At 35.8% G+C, this 15,859-nt stretch overlaps 1 protein-coding gene across 1 annotated transcript; it reads left to right on the top strand.

Moving 5' to 3' along the window:
• The first annotated feature begins 2,927 nt into the window (after positions 1 to 2,927).
• LOC130970155 (uncharacterized) lies at positions 2,928 to 5,986 on the top strand. The gene is made up of 5 exons (XM_057896151.1): positions 2,928 to 3,425; positions 3,532 to 4,033; positions 4,136 to 4,337; positions 4,472 to 4,936; positions 5,201 to 5,986. The coding sequence occupies exons 1-5, from the start codon at positions 3,017 to 3,019 to the stop codon at positions 5,564 to 5,566; spliced, it is 1,944 nt and encodes a 647-aa protein (XP_057752134.1). The 5' UTR covers positions 2,928 to 3,016; the 3' UTR covers positions 5,567 to 5,986.
• The last annotated feature ends 9,873 nt before the right edge of the window (positions 5,987 to 15,859 follow it).

Raw genomic sequence — 15,859 nt, 5'->3', positions numbered from 1 at the left:
AGAAATGCTAAAAGAAGAGGTAGTGTACATTGAAGAGTGGAAGATAATAACAGAAAGTGAGTGAGAGATGTTAAAAAGAAATAATTAATTTATAAGAATAGATATTTTAAATTTTAAGTAAAATTTTAATATAATGAAATTTTAAATTAGACATTTGGTTTAGAGTTGATTTTAGGAGAAAACAATGGATAAGAATCTTTAGGTTACGTTTGTTTTGAGGTACTAAGACTAGGATTGGGAGACTAAAACTGAGAGATTAAAATTTCAGTTTCTTCAATACCTTTAGAAAGTGAAGGCACAGAAGACTAAAATTTATAGGAATAGAAATTGAAATTTTAATAATATTTCTTTTTGAAAATACCCGTATTCAACTTTGATAATTTCTAATCTACTCTATGTGTCTAAATAGAGAACAAATTAAAACAAACAAATTAGGATAGAAAGAAGGGATGGGAAGGAAGAGGAGATAGCACAGGGAGCCATGACTACTGTTACCGTTGTCATGTTTGTGACTGAAAGGAGAGGAACAAATTGCGGAAAAAAAAATAACAGAGAATCGAGAAAAAGAAGATAAAAGGAGGGCATTACCGACAAAGAAGGTCATCGTGCTGCCGTCGAACAAGAGAGGAAAAGACATAGATAAAAGGAAAGAGAGAGAGAACTAAAGAGGGAAATTTCAAAGAGAGAGAAAAAAGAAGATCATAAGGGGCTCTTCTATATGTTGTCGCCATTGCTACAACCTTTGCCATCACCGAGCTGCTTTGCCTTTGTTGTCACTGAAAAAGGTCGTCGAAACTTGCCAAAATTATCGTACTATGTTTTGACTTTTTCGTTTTGTTCTATTTTTATCGTAGCTGGCAAATTTTATTACCATTAATTTTGATAAATAAAAATGAATATAAGGATTTCTCTATACGTCTTTCAATGATCTAACAATTTTTAATACATATTTTTTATATTTGTAAATTTTTTTATGTGCATAAATTTAAAATATAACAATCCCACTAAATAATTGATAGAAATTTAGCTAACAAGTCAACAAACATTTTTAAAATGTACTTCATATTAATTAATTGTCATTAATTAATGATTATTTAAATTTTATTTTTTAAAAAATACAAATTAATAATTATTAATTACAGTTATTTAAAATTGACTAATTAAAAATTATTTATCTATACTTTTTCAAAATCTAATATTTGGTGGAATTCATAATGGCTTCAATTATAGAACTTGAGATAGCACATACATTAATTGGAGATGCTACAACAACTTATATCCTTGTTTCAGTTTTTATATTTATTTTAAATTAAATAAAATATTGTGCCATAACTCAATTTCAATCTCCCTTTTAAACATAATTTTAATATTGTGTGTGTGAATGTATAATGTGCATAAATATTGTAATATTGTAATGTTTAAAGTTAGAAGTTATCCAATCCAATTTGATAAAAAAATAAAAAATAAAAAATAGGTTGCCCTACCTGCCTTCGTGGAAGCATAACAGTGTATTATTGGTCAGAAGTCAGAACACGGCATGCACAGGATGAAACCAAAATGAAAATGAAAATGTTAAGGTAAGTTCTATGATGTTTTTTACTATGATGTTTAAATTATTTAATTTTTTTTAAAAATAAAAAATAAAATATTTAAAACAAAAAATAAAATATTTAAAATTTATTAAATATTATCTATTTACCTTTTTTAGTAAGTTAAGTACAATATCAAAGGGACTATAGTATTTATCAAATGTTAAAATGTTAATATAGGTATAATCTCTTGTAAATCATGTTTCATTTTCTTCCATCGACGTCACCCGTGGTTTCTGCGGGCCCAGTTGTCAATAGTGTGTGAATCAGATAACTTGTGGGTAAAAAGCACCCAGTTTCTATACACTTTTTTCTTTTTAATATAAGATAACTTGAACAAATTATGCACAAGAAAAGCTTAAAAATTATAGGAAGAGTTATTTTTTATAAAGCAATTATGGAATCTCTAAATTACTGTTTAGGTAAATAAGTGTTCATCTAGACTCTAATATACTGGTTAATTCTTCTGTTTGTATTGAGTGCAACAGTCAATTTCTTGTTTTACATTATTACTAATTAAGAATTAATAGCATAATGTTTGATTGAAAAATATTTCATATGCATCTCACAATATAGACAACGTAATTAAACAAAATACTGATAAGAGAAATAGAGACAATCTTTTAAATATGAAAGAATTATGGATAAAAATTGAAATATAAGAGATTAATTTATCAATTTCTAAAATTGAAAAAGATTTATAGAAAAAAGAGCTAAAAACTCACACGGGAGCTGTCCAAAAATTATATACTACTTTACCGTCAAATATATGTTAAAAAAAATACTATTGTATATTAAAATTAGTCGTTAAAATTAATTATGATGTATTTATATATAAATATATATTATTTAATTTATTTTTAATATATATTTTATATTTTAATATATATTTTATATTAATAATTAATTTTAATATATATCTAATATATATTTTTTTAAAATATTATATATACATAAATGTCAGTTATCAAATTAATTATTATAAAATTATGTATAAATATATGTATTTTTTATATTTTAATATATTTTATATTTTGTATTTCAATACAGAATGATTTAGTGGTTGATATTTTTATATTATATCTTTTAGCAACTAGTGCTCAAAATGAAACTCCCCAAACTTAAGTAACAAAAAGGTCAAGTAACATATAGCAGTCAACACCAAGGAAAAAAAAAAAGGAAGCAAATTAAAGTTCAAAAACAATGTTTGGCACCACCGCTTGTCTCGAAAGAGAGCTACCAGAATTTGATTCATATAAAGCCATAGTAAAATTGCACCACCAGGTTTATATATGCATGCTGCCCATAATATGTAACTTCCCACCGAAAACACAACTAATCCTTTATCAAAATATAAATAACCAAAACTTAATGTGCCTTGCCTTAATCCCCTTCTTCTATATCCTTCCCTCATCACATTCTTGTATATGTTGCGTTACCTAAACAAAATCATACACCACATTATTCACTTGTTGCTCATGGAGATAGAACCCATATTACTAGCGGAGCCATCCATAGTTCAAAGCAAGAGAAGCAAGGTCGTTGAAGATAACAGCAAGGTTGTCGTTTTGTCAAAAACAAGTGTCTTGTCAGAAACATCTCAAGATTTTTGCAACCACTCTGAGTCATTTGAAAAGCTGGTACGGATTGGCCTCCCCTGCAATGACTCTGTTGAAGAAAAACTCTGTTGGCTTCGGTCCCAGATGATAGGCAACGATGCTGAGTTCGATTCTCCGTTTGGAAGAAGAAAACTTGTGTATGCTGATCACACTGCTTCAGGCCGCAGCTTACATTACAATGAAAACTTCATCACCGATCATCTTCTTCCTTTCTATGGTATATATGTTACACTATGTATATCATATTAATTTTCTTATTCTTTTCTATCAAGTGTTGTAGAGCATCTTTTTGAGTCATGTTAGTTTTTGTGTATGTGTTGCAGGTAACACTCACACTTGTGACAGTTACGTGGGAAGCAGGACAACAAAAATGCTGCATGAAGCAACCACATACATTAAAAGTTGCCTTGGCGGTGGAGAAGAAGATACAATCATATTCTGTGGTTCCGGCACAACCGCAGCCATCAAGAGGCTCCAAGAAGTAATGGGAATCGCGGTGCCCTCGATTTTGAGGGAAAAGGTGGTAAAGAGCCTTGGCAAAGAAGAAAGATGGGTGGTGTTTGTGGGGCCCCATGAGCATCATTCAAACCTCCTTTCATGGCGGCAAAGCTTGGCTGAAGTGGTTGAGATTGGTCTTGATGATGAAGGCTTGTTGGACATGGATGCCCTGAAGCTACAGCTTGAGGCCTACAAAAATACCAACAGACCATTATTGGGATCTTTTTCAGCTTGTAGCAATGTCACCGGAATACACTCCGACACGCGAGCCATTGCTCGTCTTCTTCATCAGTACAACTGCTTTGCATGCTTTGATTTTGCAGCAAGGTACTTAGAAATAATCAGTGGACTGCTATTTTATTATTGTTGTCAGATAAACTTGTGTATTAGAAAACTTTGTAATGTTTTTTACTTGTTTTGTTTGTTTAGTGGTCCATACGTGGAGATTGACATGAGATCAGGGCATAGTGATGGGTATGATGCTGTGTTCCTGAGTCCGCATAAGTTTCTTGGTGGTCCTGACTCCCCTGGTGTGCTCCTCATGAACAAGGCCCTTTACCGTATAGGATCTTCACCTCCCTCCACTTGTGGAGGTGGAACTGTTACCTATGTCAATGCCTTCAATGAAAAGGTAAATCGATTTGTTTCATATTTAGCATGCCCTTTTTAGCAGGGATAAAAATATTCACACAAGTTAATATATTCTCATACAAGCAAATTTCATCCATCAATGAATTCAACATCAAAATTTGGGTAACAATGCAGGATACATTATACTTGGAGAACATAGAAGAAAGAGAGAGTGGAGGTACCCCTCCAATAATCCAGACAGTTAGAGCAGCCTTGGCATTTTGGGTGAAAGAATACATTGGCTATGAAGAGATTGAGAAAAGAGAACAGTTGTACATTAACAAGGCACTTAAGAGGCTTATCCCCAATCCCAACATTGAGGTTCTAGGAAACACAAGTACCAAGAGACAAGCTATATTGTCATTTCTCATCTACACTAACACCAATTCTTATTCCCAAGAACATGATGAACTTAACTTGTGGGCAGAAACAGGATGCAAAAGAGGCTTGCCACTTCATGGCCCTTTTGTTGCAGCATTGCTCAATGATCTCTTCGGCATCCAAGCTCGTGGTGGTTGCGCTTGTGCTGGTCCTTACGGCCATGAGTTGCTCCATATCAGCAAATCTCAATCACTTTCCATTAGATCAGCTGTTCAAAAGGTAAAAAACCAAAAGCCTCTCAACATTCTTCCAAGGAATTAATTCTATGCACAATAAACTGTCAACTAATAAAATTGCAAAGAAGTGCTAAATCAACAATAATAACTACCTATTACAATAACTACTTATGGTGACTTTTCACTTTCCTGCAACTCTACTGTTTGATAGTTCAGTGTATAGAAGCTCTTTTACAAATCATATAGCTGCTCATAATGTCAGAGTATGTTTTGTTTCTTACCCAAAATTGTTTGTTATTTTGAATAGGGCTATGTTGGAGTGAAACCTGGATGGACCCGTGTTAGTTTCCCTTATTACATGAGTGAAGAGGATTTTGAATACATTCTAAGTGCCATCGAATTTTTAGCTGTATATGGCCAAAGGTTCCTTCCTTTGTATAGCTTCAACTTGAGAAATGGCAGCTGGAGAATGAAGACAGAGGAATTTGAGGAAAAAACCAAGAAAAGCAATGTCAAATTCCCTACCAAATTGTTGGGAAAAACTCCAGAAGAAAGAAAGAACCAATCATACTTCGACGTTGCTAAATCCATTGCCAGTGATCTCCCAAAGTTCCCTTCCGAGGGGATACTCAATTTAAATGTGGATCCCAATGTTCTATGCTTTAGAATTTGATTATTACGGTATCAATACCAAACACCATTTGTTAATCTACATACATATATTTTATGACAATTTCCACTCTTTTCAACACGACCTATACACCCCCTCCCCTTCCTTTTCTCTCCCCAACACACATACACCCCCCTGGTAACCTGGTACCTTTTCTCATTTCTAGATATCTTTAAGGGGAACTAAAACCAATTGGCCCTAATATTTAGAAAACAGGGGCTCTAATGGTCTCACGATGCTTCAGAATCAATGACATATACACGCTACAGTAAATTGAACTATGTACTGGAAGGAAGGACCCAACATGAACATTTGTTTACTTAATCACAAGGCAACTTGTATTCATGAGTGTGGGTAACAAGACCCCAAGGACGATTTTCAAATAGTTAGTAGTTACCAATTATGGGTTTAGGTTTCTAATAAACTCGTACCATATTATGCAGTCATATGAGAGGATTACACTGAGTAAATTATGATCTTGTTCATCCTAGCCACCATCATCATCATGCATATCATCCTCACCATTACATTATGAGATATGATAAATGTGCAAAACCAACTTCATTAAATTGTAAGTATAAGCATATATCGAAGAGACATATAAAATTTTAACACATTTCACAACCACAATAAGAAAAATCACCTCAGTAAACAAGCTTCATCATTAAAGAGACCAGGTTCCTTGAGATATATAACCCCTTCAAGGTCTTGCATGTAGAAAAGTCTAGAATCCAAATCAAGAAATATGAATTCTACTAAGAAGCCATTCTTCTTTAAATAACAATCAGGGACGATGATATAAACATATTATTATCAGTCCGCCAATAAACATATACTAATGAGTAATGACAGAAGTAAACAAGTAGAAATAGGTAGAAGATCAGTTAGATAAAGCCTAATTTTGCTTCATTATTCATATATGAGTAACTTATCTAGGAAAACAATGTCAGAAAAAATGTTAATCATAAATCATCACTTAGAACACCCAGATAAACTTCAATAAGAAATGTATAAAACGTGGCTTATATGACTAGGGCCAAACAAATGGAAGCCTAAGAATAATCAAGTGCAAACCATGTGTGAGAGTCCATCAGCTAAATATATGATTTTCTTTGATTTCTATTGGTATATACTTGTTTGGATTAATATATAAAGACTTAAGGTTTCATAGTCTCCTCTATATGCAACTAAGTTTGAAACACAAATTTACAACACAACAACGAAAAGATAAAAGGCATGTGCATATGCCACAAAATCAGGTTCCTTAATCAGTACATCAACAATTTAATGGCTTCATCTTATTCATGAAAAAAACAAATAAAGTTAATATTATTTTGTCAGCTAAGATATTATTCAAACAATTAGTATGATAGATAGATCATAATTTTAAAATTGAAGAACATATTTAAGCACTAGATGTATTTTAGTTTTGAATTAATCTTAGCATACAAGCAATTAGCATTTACAAGTCTTACAAGTGCAGAACTTACTAAAACCCTAAACGTGCTCCAATTCATACGTACAAGTCACGCGCTATATAACAGACTTTAGTTTCAATCAAAATCAATTAACGCGCGAATATCTCTCTTCCAATCTTCAAAATATTTCCTTACCTTCTTCGAATCTCTTGCCAAGTTTCTTCGTTCTCCTTCTCGCGTTCTCCTCTGATCTTTTGGATCCTTCTTTCTTCTGCGTTTATCACTTCTTTGGTCTTCGTCATTCGCCTGAGTTTTGCGAATTGTAATGCTAGCTTCGTTTTATTTTGATTTTCTGGTTTCTGAAATCAAATTTTGAAATCCTTTTGAAGATAATGGATGATTCAACCTCAGATTATTAGCGCAATCACGGCGAAGTGGCTTCAATCTCAGATTGTTAGCTCAATCACAGCGAAGTGGATTTTGAATTTGAATCGAACAAAGTTTCTGAGGTTTGATTTAGTTTCAGTTAATTTTGATTGTTTAGCTGAATAATTCGTGAAGCTAGACTGTGAAATTAATGCGTGAACATAATCTGTGGATTGAATCTAATGTATTAGTTTTGATTAATTATCTGCAATTTATAGCAGACGCTCGGGTGTAGATCAGAACTTTTTGGGTGTATTTTTATGGAAGTTTGGGTGTATTTACAGTTTATGGTTTTTTTTGTTATTTTTAATTGACTTGTTGTCGTTCGGGTGTATATCAAGAGTCCTTGGGTGTATGTTAGTTTGATTGTTATATTTTTATGAGGTGCAGAAATTCTATAGTATTTTCTTGTTTTTAACATGTTGTATTTTGCAGTCTCTCTCTGTTGTTGATGAGCAACTTGTTCCCAAGGTAGGAATGACTTTTAAAAACCTTGAAGATGCTACAAAATTTTACAATGACTATGCCAAGGCTGTAGGTTTATTATATCCAGTTAAACCTCTTTCATGCTGTATCAGTGGTGCATCCGAATTTCAATCAATATCAAGGACGTGTTATGAATTATCAGTTCAGGAAACCAGCAGCAGTGGATAGTTTTTTGGATGTATAGTTACAGAATATGTGTGTAAACCATAGTTTTCTTGAGTGTATTATTTCTGAATTTTTTTGTGTTTGACATTTTACACACACATATATATATATATATATATATATATATATATATATATATATATTTCAGAATCTGCTATTTATGTTATAAATTATTCTTTATTTTTTTATTTTGGTATAGGGTTTAGGGTTTAGGATTTAAGAGTTTAGGGATAAAGCATCAGGGGATAGAGTCTGGTGTATATTTAACTTTTCTTGGGTGAAAAATGAGATTTTATGTGTAATAACCGAGAGTGTGAAAAAAAAAAGAAAAGAGAGAGAGGTTGAGAACACGTGGGGGGCACATGCCCCCACTTAAAAATTTTCTTTCTCTCTTCTCATCTTCTTCGACACTCCCCCTCCCCCTCTGTTCTCCTTCCCTTTCATTTTCTTTAAAAAAAATCAAAATATAAAACCCTCATTTCTCTTCTCTTACCAACTAGATTTTTTCATCTCTTCTCCTTGCAACCAACCACTCAATATCATCAAATTCACCTTCATCATCTTGCTTCCTTTTCTTCTCTATTCTATCTCCATTTATTCAAATCTCATTTTCTCAAAATCTCCAAATCAGAAAATTTCAACTTAATGAGTGAATGAAGCATTCAACTTTGAGTCCCGGTTATTATTGAGGCTTCAAGATAACTCTTTGACTCAATAATTAGCCATATCTCCAAGTTTTGTCATCTTTATATTTATGGGTATATATAAATCCGAATTAGGGTTATTAGGGGTTAGAAAATTTGGGGCTTTTGTCAAGGTGAGTAAGATTATGTTAATTGACAATAGTAGTAGCTCACAAATATCATTATTGTCATATTTCTAGAGTTGTAGAATTATTGGACATCATTTGGTAGCTCGTTGACGCGCTCAGAGTTGCTTCCGGTTCTTTGGAATCAAGTTGTGAGTGGATATTATATCTATAATTGTTTTTAAATATATTATTATCAATATCTATGTTGAATCATTAATTTTGGAGTTTGAAAATATTTTATTATTGTGATTTCTGAATTTTTGAAAATAAATATTGATTTGTGAAACTTACAATTTTATAAAAATACACACGAGATGATATTTATATATTTTGTAAAGTATAAATGTTTTTTTATTTGACCTTATGTAAATTTTAATTAAATTTTAGTATGCAATCCTATATATATTGATTTGCTATGGAATTTAGTAGTATGTTATAAGCACTAGAGATTTTTATAAGTGATTTGATTTGGATTGGTTTGGGAGACTCTGACTAGAAAACCGTAGTTAACGACGGTTATGACGTTAACCTAGATGCATCTGGCTCAGACCTCAGCTAGCAGGGGCGTTGCTAGCCTAACGTGTAGGCCACACGTTGGATCTGTTATACCGTACGGGCACACTAGAGGAAAGGGCTACCCTTAGAGGTGGAGCCGCCCTAGTTGTGTAATATTTGATTTGATTTGACTTCTGGAATGAGAACTCCCATTTCAGTTCATCCGTTTAACTATTTATCTAATGTTTGTATAATTAATTAATATGAATTTCTCATCTCTGAAAAGAAATATAATTTTCAAGGTAAACTCTGTATTGTCTCGTGTGGGTTATAGATGTAATGTTTGCTCACTGAGTTGCAAAACTCACCCTATTATATTCCCATGTTTTTCAGATACAGGAGTCATTCCAGGTTCCATTCCACCCGTCCCTTAGTAGATCTTAGTCATTTTGGTGAGCCCTTCTTCTTTCCAAGGGCTAAGTAATTATGTAATGGAACCTTTGCTCAAAATCTAGATTATGTCAATGCTCCATATGTCACAGGCAGGATCCTCGTGTGGGTTATGTTATTTTGAATCTTGAACTGTTTAGGTAGTGATTATGATTTGGTTATGTAAGATTTATGGTTTTAACTATATACTCTAGTTATCAACTTGATATATATATATATATGATGCGTATTTTGGATATATTTGGTTGTGGATATAATTTGGAGTATGTTGTTGTTGTTGTCTTGGAAATGGAGGTTTATTATTAATACAGGGAGTTAATATTTATGTTGGTAAGGTCCTAGAAACAGAGGAGATTCTGTCCGTTTTTCTGAAAATTTAGTCGTTTGGCTTGCTGAGGGACTTGTCCCTTGAGCGCCAGTCATGGCTTGGTTTGGGTCATGACAAAGTGGTATCAGAGCTTTAGGTTTTTCTGTGTAATATGGAGCAAGTGTCCTTTAGTAAGATCACAATTGTGCAAATGGAAGCCGGCCTATTTTCACAAAGTGTGATGTTACTAGAGGCCTATAGGAAGTTGTCCTTAATCTTTTGGTCTCATAATTTTTTCTGTCTGTCCTATTATCTTCGAACTCCATATATATATGTCGTTGGTGATTCAATCGCTCTACTTACTCGATAGGTGGAAGATGCCACCTAAGAAAAGACGTGGTGGAACTGTTGGTGCTCCTGATACTGCCGAATCCAATAGGGCAGTTTCTCCGCCTCTTGGAGCGCTTCGACAAAGGCCAAGGAGCCAAAGGATAGCTGATAGGTGCGAATGAGAGATACCCCGCGAGAGAGTTCAAGAGAACCCCGCAGCAAGAGAGGCTCAACCGGACTTAGCAGCTGAATTGAGGGGAATGAATCAAACTCTTAATGCGGTGTTACAGGTTCTAACAAATCAAAATAAGGGTGAATCGAGACTTCCTAATGCGCCAAATCCTCAGCCTCATAGGGTTCATCAATTGTTTGGGGATCAAGAGCCGCCAATTGAAAAATATTTGAAGTTGAATTCATCCACTTTCAATGGAGATTCATTGGATGAAGATCCACAACAATATCTAGAGGATGCAAAGAAAGCTATTCGAGCTCTCAAGTACACCAAAGAATGGGCTGTTGAGTTAGTATCCTACAACTTGCGTGGTTCAGCAAGATATTGGTATGAGTCTCTTCTTGAGAGCAAAGAAGCAGCTGGACTTTCTCCTCCTTCTTGGGAAGAGTTTACTGAAGAGTTTCTTGCTCGATTTTATCCAGCTAACAAGCAAGTAGAAGATGCAATTGCCTTTGAAAGATTAAGGCAAGAGAATATGACAGTGAATGAGTATGCTAAGGAGTTTACTAGACTTTCTAAGAGTGCTCCGTACTTGGTGAATTCAGAAGAGATGAAAGTTTGTCGTTTCGTTCGTGGATTGGCAGAACCTATGTTCACTACTGTTATGCCTGAAGTCGGACGCATGTCTTTTAAGGATGTCCTAAACTCTGCCTATGGAATTGAAGCTGGAATAGCGGAGAAAAATGCTTTTAAGGATGTTGGTAAGAAGCCCAAGATGAAGGGACAATTTTCTGGTGGATCTAGTTTAGGAGGATTTCAGTCTCATCATGGTCAAACTAATCAGTAAAGTTATTCGGGGTATCGAGCTCGTCCTCAAGCATCTTTTGGTGGGGTTGCTTCTTCTGGATCTGCTCCCATGAGTGTTTCGAATCCCAGACCTTTTGTTAAGAGCACCTCTCAATCTAGTGCACAGGGTTCAAATCAGACAGGGCCAGCTCAGCCCTATTGTCTTCAGTGTGGGAGTTACCATTCCGGTATATGTTTCAAGGCTACTGGTGCATGTTTTGGTTGTGGTCAATCTGGTCATCTTAGGAGGGATTGTCCAAATCCTAGAATAGGCTTTGCTCCAGGTATTGCACGTCCTACAACACCAATGCCATCATCTTCAGCTATGTCTATTGGAAATTCTTCTGGTCCTAGTGGCAGAGGAGCAGGTGGTAGGGGTCAGACTTATAACAGAGGAGGGAGCCAAAGAGGAAGAGGTCAGGCACGTGTGTATGCCTTAACACGTCAAGATGCTCAAGCTTCTCATGCTGTGGTGGCAGGTACTTTACAAGTTTGTTCTTTAGATGCTCGAGTGTTATTTGATACGGGTTCTCATTATTCATATGTATCTCCACATCTTGCATCTCGTTTCGATAAACAACCTGAACTGTTATCCCACCCATTTCATGTTGGCACTCCGCTTGGAGTCTCCACGATGGTTCGAGTCGTATTTCGATCTTGTGTTGTTAGAATTAATACCGTTAAAACCTTAGCTGATTTGATCCTTTTAGAACCAATGGAAGATATTGATGTCATCTTAGGCATGGATTGGTTAGCAGCTTGTCATGCTGATGTGGGCTGTTACTCCAAAACTGTGAAATTTGACATACCGGGTATCTCACCTTTTGTTTTTAAGGGTGATGACTGTCCCACTTTAGCTAGCATCATCTCATCTATGAGTGCTATGCAATTGATGGATAAGGAAAACCAAGGATTTATGGCAGTTGTTAGAGATGTTGATGCCGAAGTGCCTAGTCTTGATCAGGTTCCTATCGTTAGAGAATTCCCTAACGTGTTCCCTGATGAGCTACCGGGGATGCCGCCTGACCATGAAGTTGAGTTTTCCATAGAATTGGCTCCGAGAGTCCAACCTGTGTCCATTCCTCCCTATCGTATGGCTCCAACCGAGTTACGAGAATTAAAAGCTCAATTGGAAGATATGCTAGAGAAATGATTCATTCATCCTAGCACTTCTCTGTGGGGAGCTCCTGTTCTATTCGTAAAGAAGAAGGATGGAACGATGCGACTATGTGTGGATTATCGTCAGCTCAATAAGATAACTGTTCGCAACAAGTATCCATTGCCCAGGATTGATGATTTGTTTGATCAACTTCAAGGAGCTACCTGTTTCTCAAAAATTGACCTGCGTTTAGGGTACCATCAATTGAAGATAAAAGAGGAAGAAATTCCAAAAACTGCTTTTCGTACTCGCTATGGGCACTATGAGTTCTTAGTAATGTCCTTTGGTCTAACGAATGCGCCTGCAGCTTTCATGGAATTAATGAATCGAGTCTTCAAACCTTTCTTAGATCGCTTTGTTATCGTCTTCATCGATGATATCTTGGTGTATTCGAAAAGTGCTACGGAGCATGAGTATCATTTGAGGATTGTGTTACAAACCTTAAGGGATCATAAGCTCTATGCTAAGTTTTCTAAATGTGAGTTTTGGCTTGATCAAGTGACATTCTTGGGGCATGTGGTATCAAAAGATGGAATCATGGTGGATTCAAAGAAGGTTGAAGCCGTTCAGAAGTGGCCAAGGCCTACTACAGTGACAGAAATTCGTAGCTTTCTAGGGTTGGCCGGCTACTATCGGCGATTTATCAAGGACTTCTCGAGAATTTTGGCACCATTAACCAAGTTAACTCAGAAGAATGTGAAGTTTCAATGGTCAGAAGCTTGTGAGGGAAGTTTTCAGACACTTAAGTCTTGTCTAACCTCAGCACTAGTTCTTGTTTTACCTTCTGGGTCTGGGGGATTCTCAGTCTTTTGCGATGCATCTCGGATAGGACTTGGTTGTGTATTAATGCAGCATGGCTGCGTCATTGCCTATGCCTCGCGACAACTCAAGAAGCATGAGCAGAATTATCCAACTCATGACCTGGAAATGGCAGCGGTCGTCTTTGCTTTAAAGATTTGGAGACACTACCTTTATGGTGAGACCTGTGAAATCTATACGGATCACAAGAGTTTGAAGTATATATTTCAACAGAAGGATTTAAATTTGAGGCAACGGAGATGGATGGAGTTGCTAAAAGATTACGATTGTACCATTTTGTATCATCCTGGAAAGGCAAATGTTGTAACAGATGCCCTCAGTAGAAAATCTATGGGTAGCTTGGCCCATATCACTCTTGAAAGGAGACCAATTGTTGAAGAAGTCCATCAATTGGAGGCCGGTGGAATTCAATTTGACCTTGGAGAATCAGGAGTTTTCTTAGCACATGTTCGAGCTCAATCTTCCCTAATAGAACAGATCAAGGTTGCACAAGGTGATGATCCGAAACTAAGAAAGCTTATGGAAGATGTTCGCAATGGGAGGAACTCAAACTTTTTTCTTGATCAAGATGTTTTACGTTGTGGTCAACGCCTATGTGTGCCAGATAACCCCGACTTGAAGAAAGCTATTTTGGAGGAGGCTCACAATTCTAAGTATACCGTTCATCCAAGCTCCAATAAGATGTATCAAGATTTGAAACAATTGTTTTGGTGGGAAGGCATAAAGAAAGACATAGGAGTTTTTGTTTCTCATTGCTTAACTTGCCAACAAGTTAAAGCTGAACATCAAAGACCTGCTGGGTTATTACAACAGATTGAGATACCTGAATGGAAGTGGGAAAGGATTACAATGGATTTTGTAACAGGTTTACCTCGTAGTTTTAAAGGTTTTGATTCAATTTGGGTAATTGTGGATAGAATGACGAAGTCAGCTCACTTTCTTCCGGTGAAAACAACTTTCAGTGCAGCTCGGTATGCTCAACTTTATGTTGATGAGATAGTTAAGCTACATGGAATTCCAGTGTCCATTATTTCAGATCGCGGGCCCCAGTTCACCTCTCATTTTTGGAAATCTTTTCAAAAAGCGTTAAGAACTCGTCTAGATCTTAGCACAGCTTTTCACCCTCAAACCGATGGGCAATCAGAGAGGACGATTCAGATATTGGAAGACATGTTAAGGTGTTGTGTTCTAGATTTTGGTGGGAATTGGGACAGCTATCTACCTTTGATCGAGTTCTCTTATAATAATAGTTATCAAGCCAGCATTCAAATGGCACCATTTGAGGCTCTTTATGGGAGAAGATGCAGGTCACCTATTGGGTGGTTTGAGGTTGGTGAGGTTAAGCTTTTGGGGCCAAATTTGGTACAAGATGCGGTTGAGAAGGTTCGCATAATAAGAGAACGTTTATTAGCAGCTCAGAGTAGGCAGAAGGCTTATGTTGATAACAGAAGGCGTAACTTAGAGTTTTCAGTGGGTGATCAGGTATTTCTGAGAGTGTCGTCTATGAAGGGAGTGATGAGGTTTGGGAAAAGAGGCAAGCTTAGTCCTCGATACATTGGTCCATTTGAGATACTGGACAGAATAGGTGCAGTTGCTTACCGCTTGGCATTGCCGCCTGAGTTGTCTATGATTCATCCAGTTTTTCATGTATCAATGTTGCGCAAATACCTTCCCGACCCATCTCATGTGCTTGCACCACAAGCCATAGAGCTAAACGAAGATTTATCATTTGAAGAGGAACCGGTGGCTATAATAGATCGCCAAGTAAAGAAACTACGTTCTAAAGAGATAGCATCTGTGAAAGTTGTTTGGAAGAATCATTCGGTAGAAGAAGCAACTTGGGAAGTGGAGGACGCTATGCGCGACAAATATCCGTATTTGTTTGAGTCTAAAGGTAACTATCACACTTATCATAATTTATGGGTTTGAAATTCGGGGACCGAATTTCTTAAGGGGAAGAAAATGTAATAACCGAGAGTGTGAAAAAAAAAGAAAAGAAAAGAGAGAGGTTGAGAACACGTGGGGGGGCACATGCCCCCACTTAAAAATTTTCTTTCTCACTTCTCATCTTCTTCGACACTCCCCCTCCCCCTCTGTTCTCCTTCCCTTTTATTTTCTTTAAAAAAAATCAAAATGTAAAACCCTCATTTCTCTTCTCTTACCAACTAGATTTCTTCATCTCTTCTCCTTGCAACCAACCACTCAATATCATCAAATTCACCTTCATCATCTTGCTTCCTTTTTTTCTCTATTCTATCTCCATTTATTCAAATCTCATTTTCTCAAAATCTCCAAATCAGAAAATTTCAACTTAATGAGTGAAGGAAGCATTCAACTTTGAGTCCCGGTTATTATTGAGGCTTCAAGGTAACTCTTTGACTCAATAATTAGCCATATCTCCAATTTTTGTCA

The sequence above is a fragment of the Arachis stenosperma genome, chromosome 3, assembly GCF_014773155.1.
Source record: "Arachis stenosperma cultivar V10309 chromosome 3, arast.V10309.gnm1.PFL2, whole genome shotgun sequence".
NCBI lineage: Eukaryota > Viridiplantae > Streptophyta > Magnoliopsida > Fabales > Fabaceae > Arachis > Arachis stenosperma.
The sequence above is the reverse complement of the archived record's forward strand: the minus strand, read 5'-3'. Positions and strand labels throughout refer to the sequence as shown.

Coding starts and splice junctions, on each gene's coding strand:
- LOC130970155 (XM_057896151.1), top strand. CDS start 3,017: ATGTTGCGTTACCTAAACAAAATCATACACCACATTATTCACTTGTTG. Junction 3,426..3,531: donor TCATCTTCTTCCTTTCTATG/GTATATATGTTA, acceptor TATGTGTTGCAG/GTAACACTCACACTTGTGAC. Junction 4,338..4,471: donor TCAATGCCTTCAATGAAAAG/GTAAATCGATTT, acceptor GTAACAATGCAG/GATACATTATACTTGGAGAA.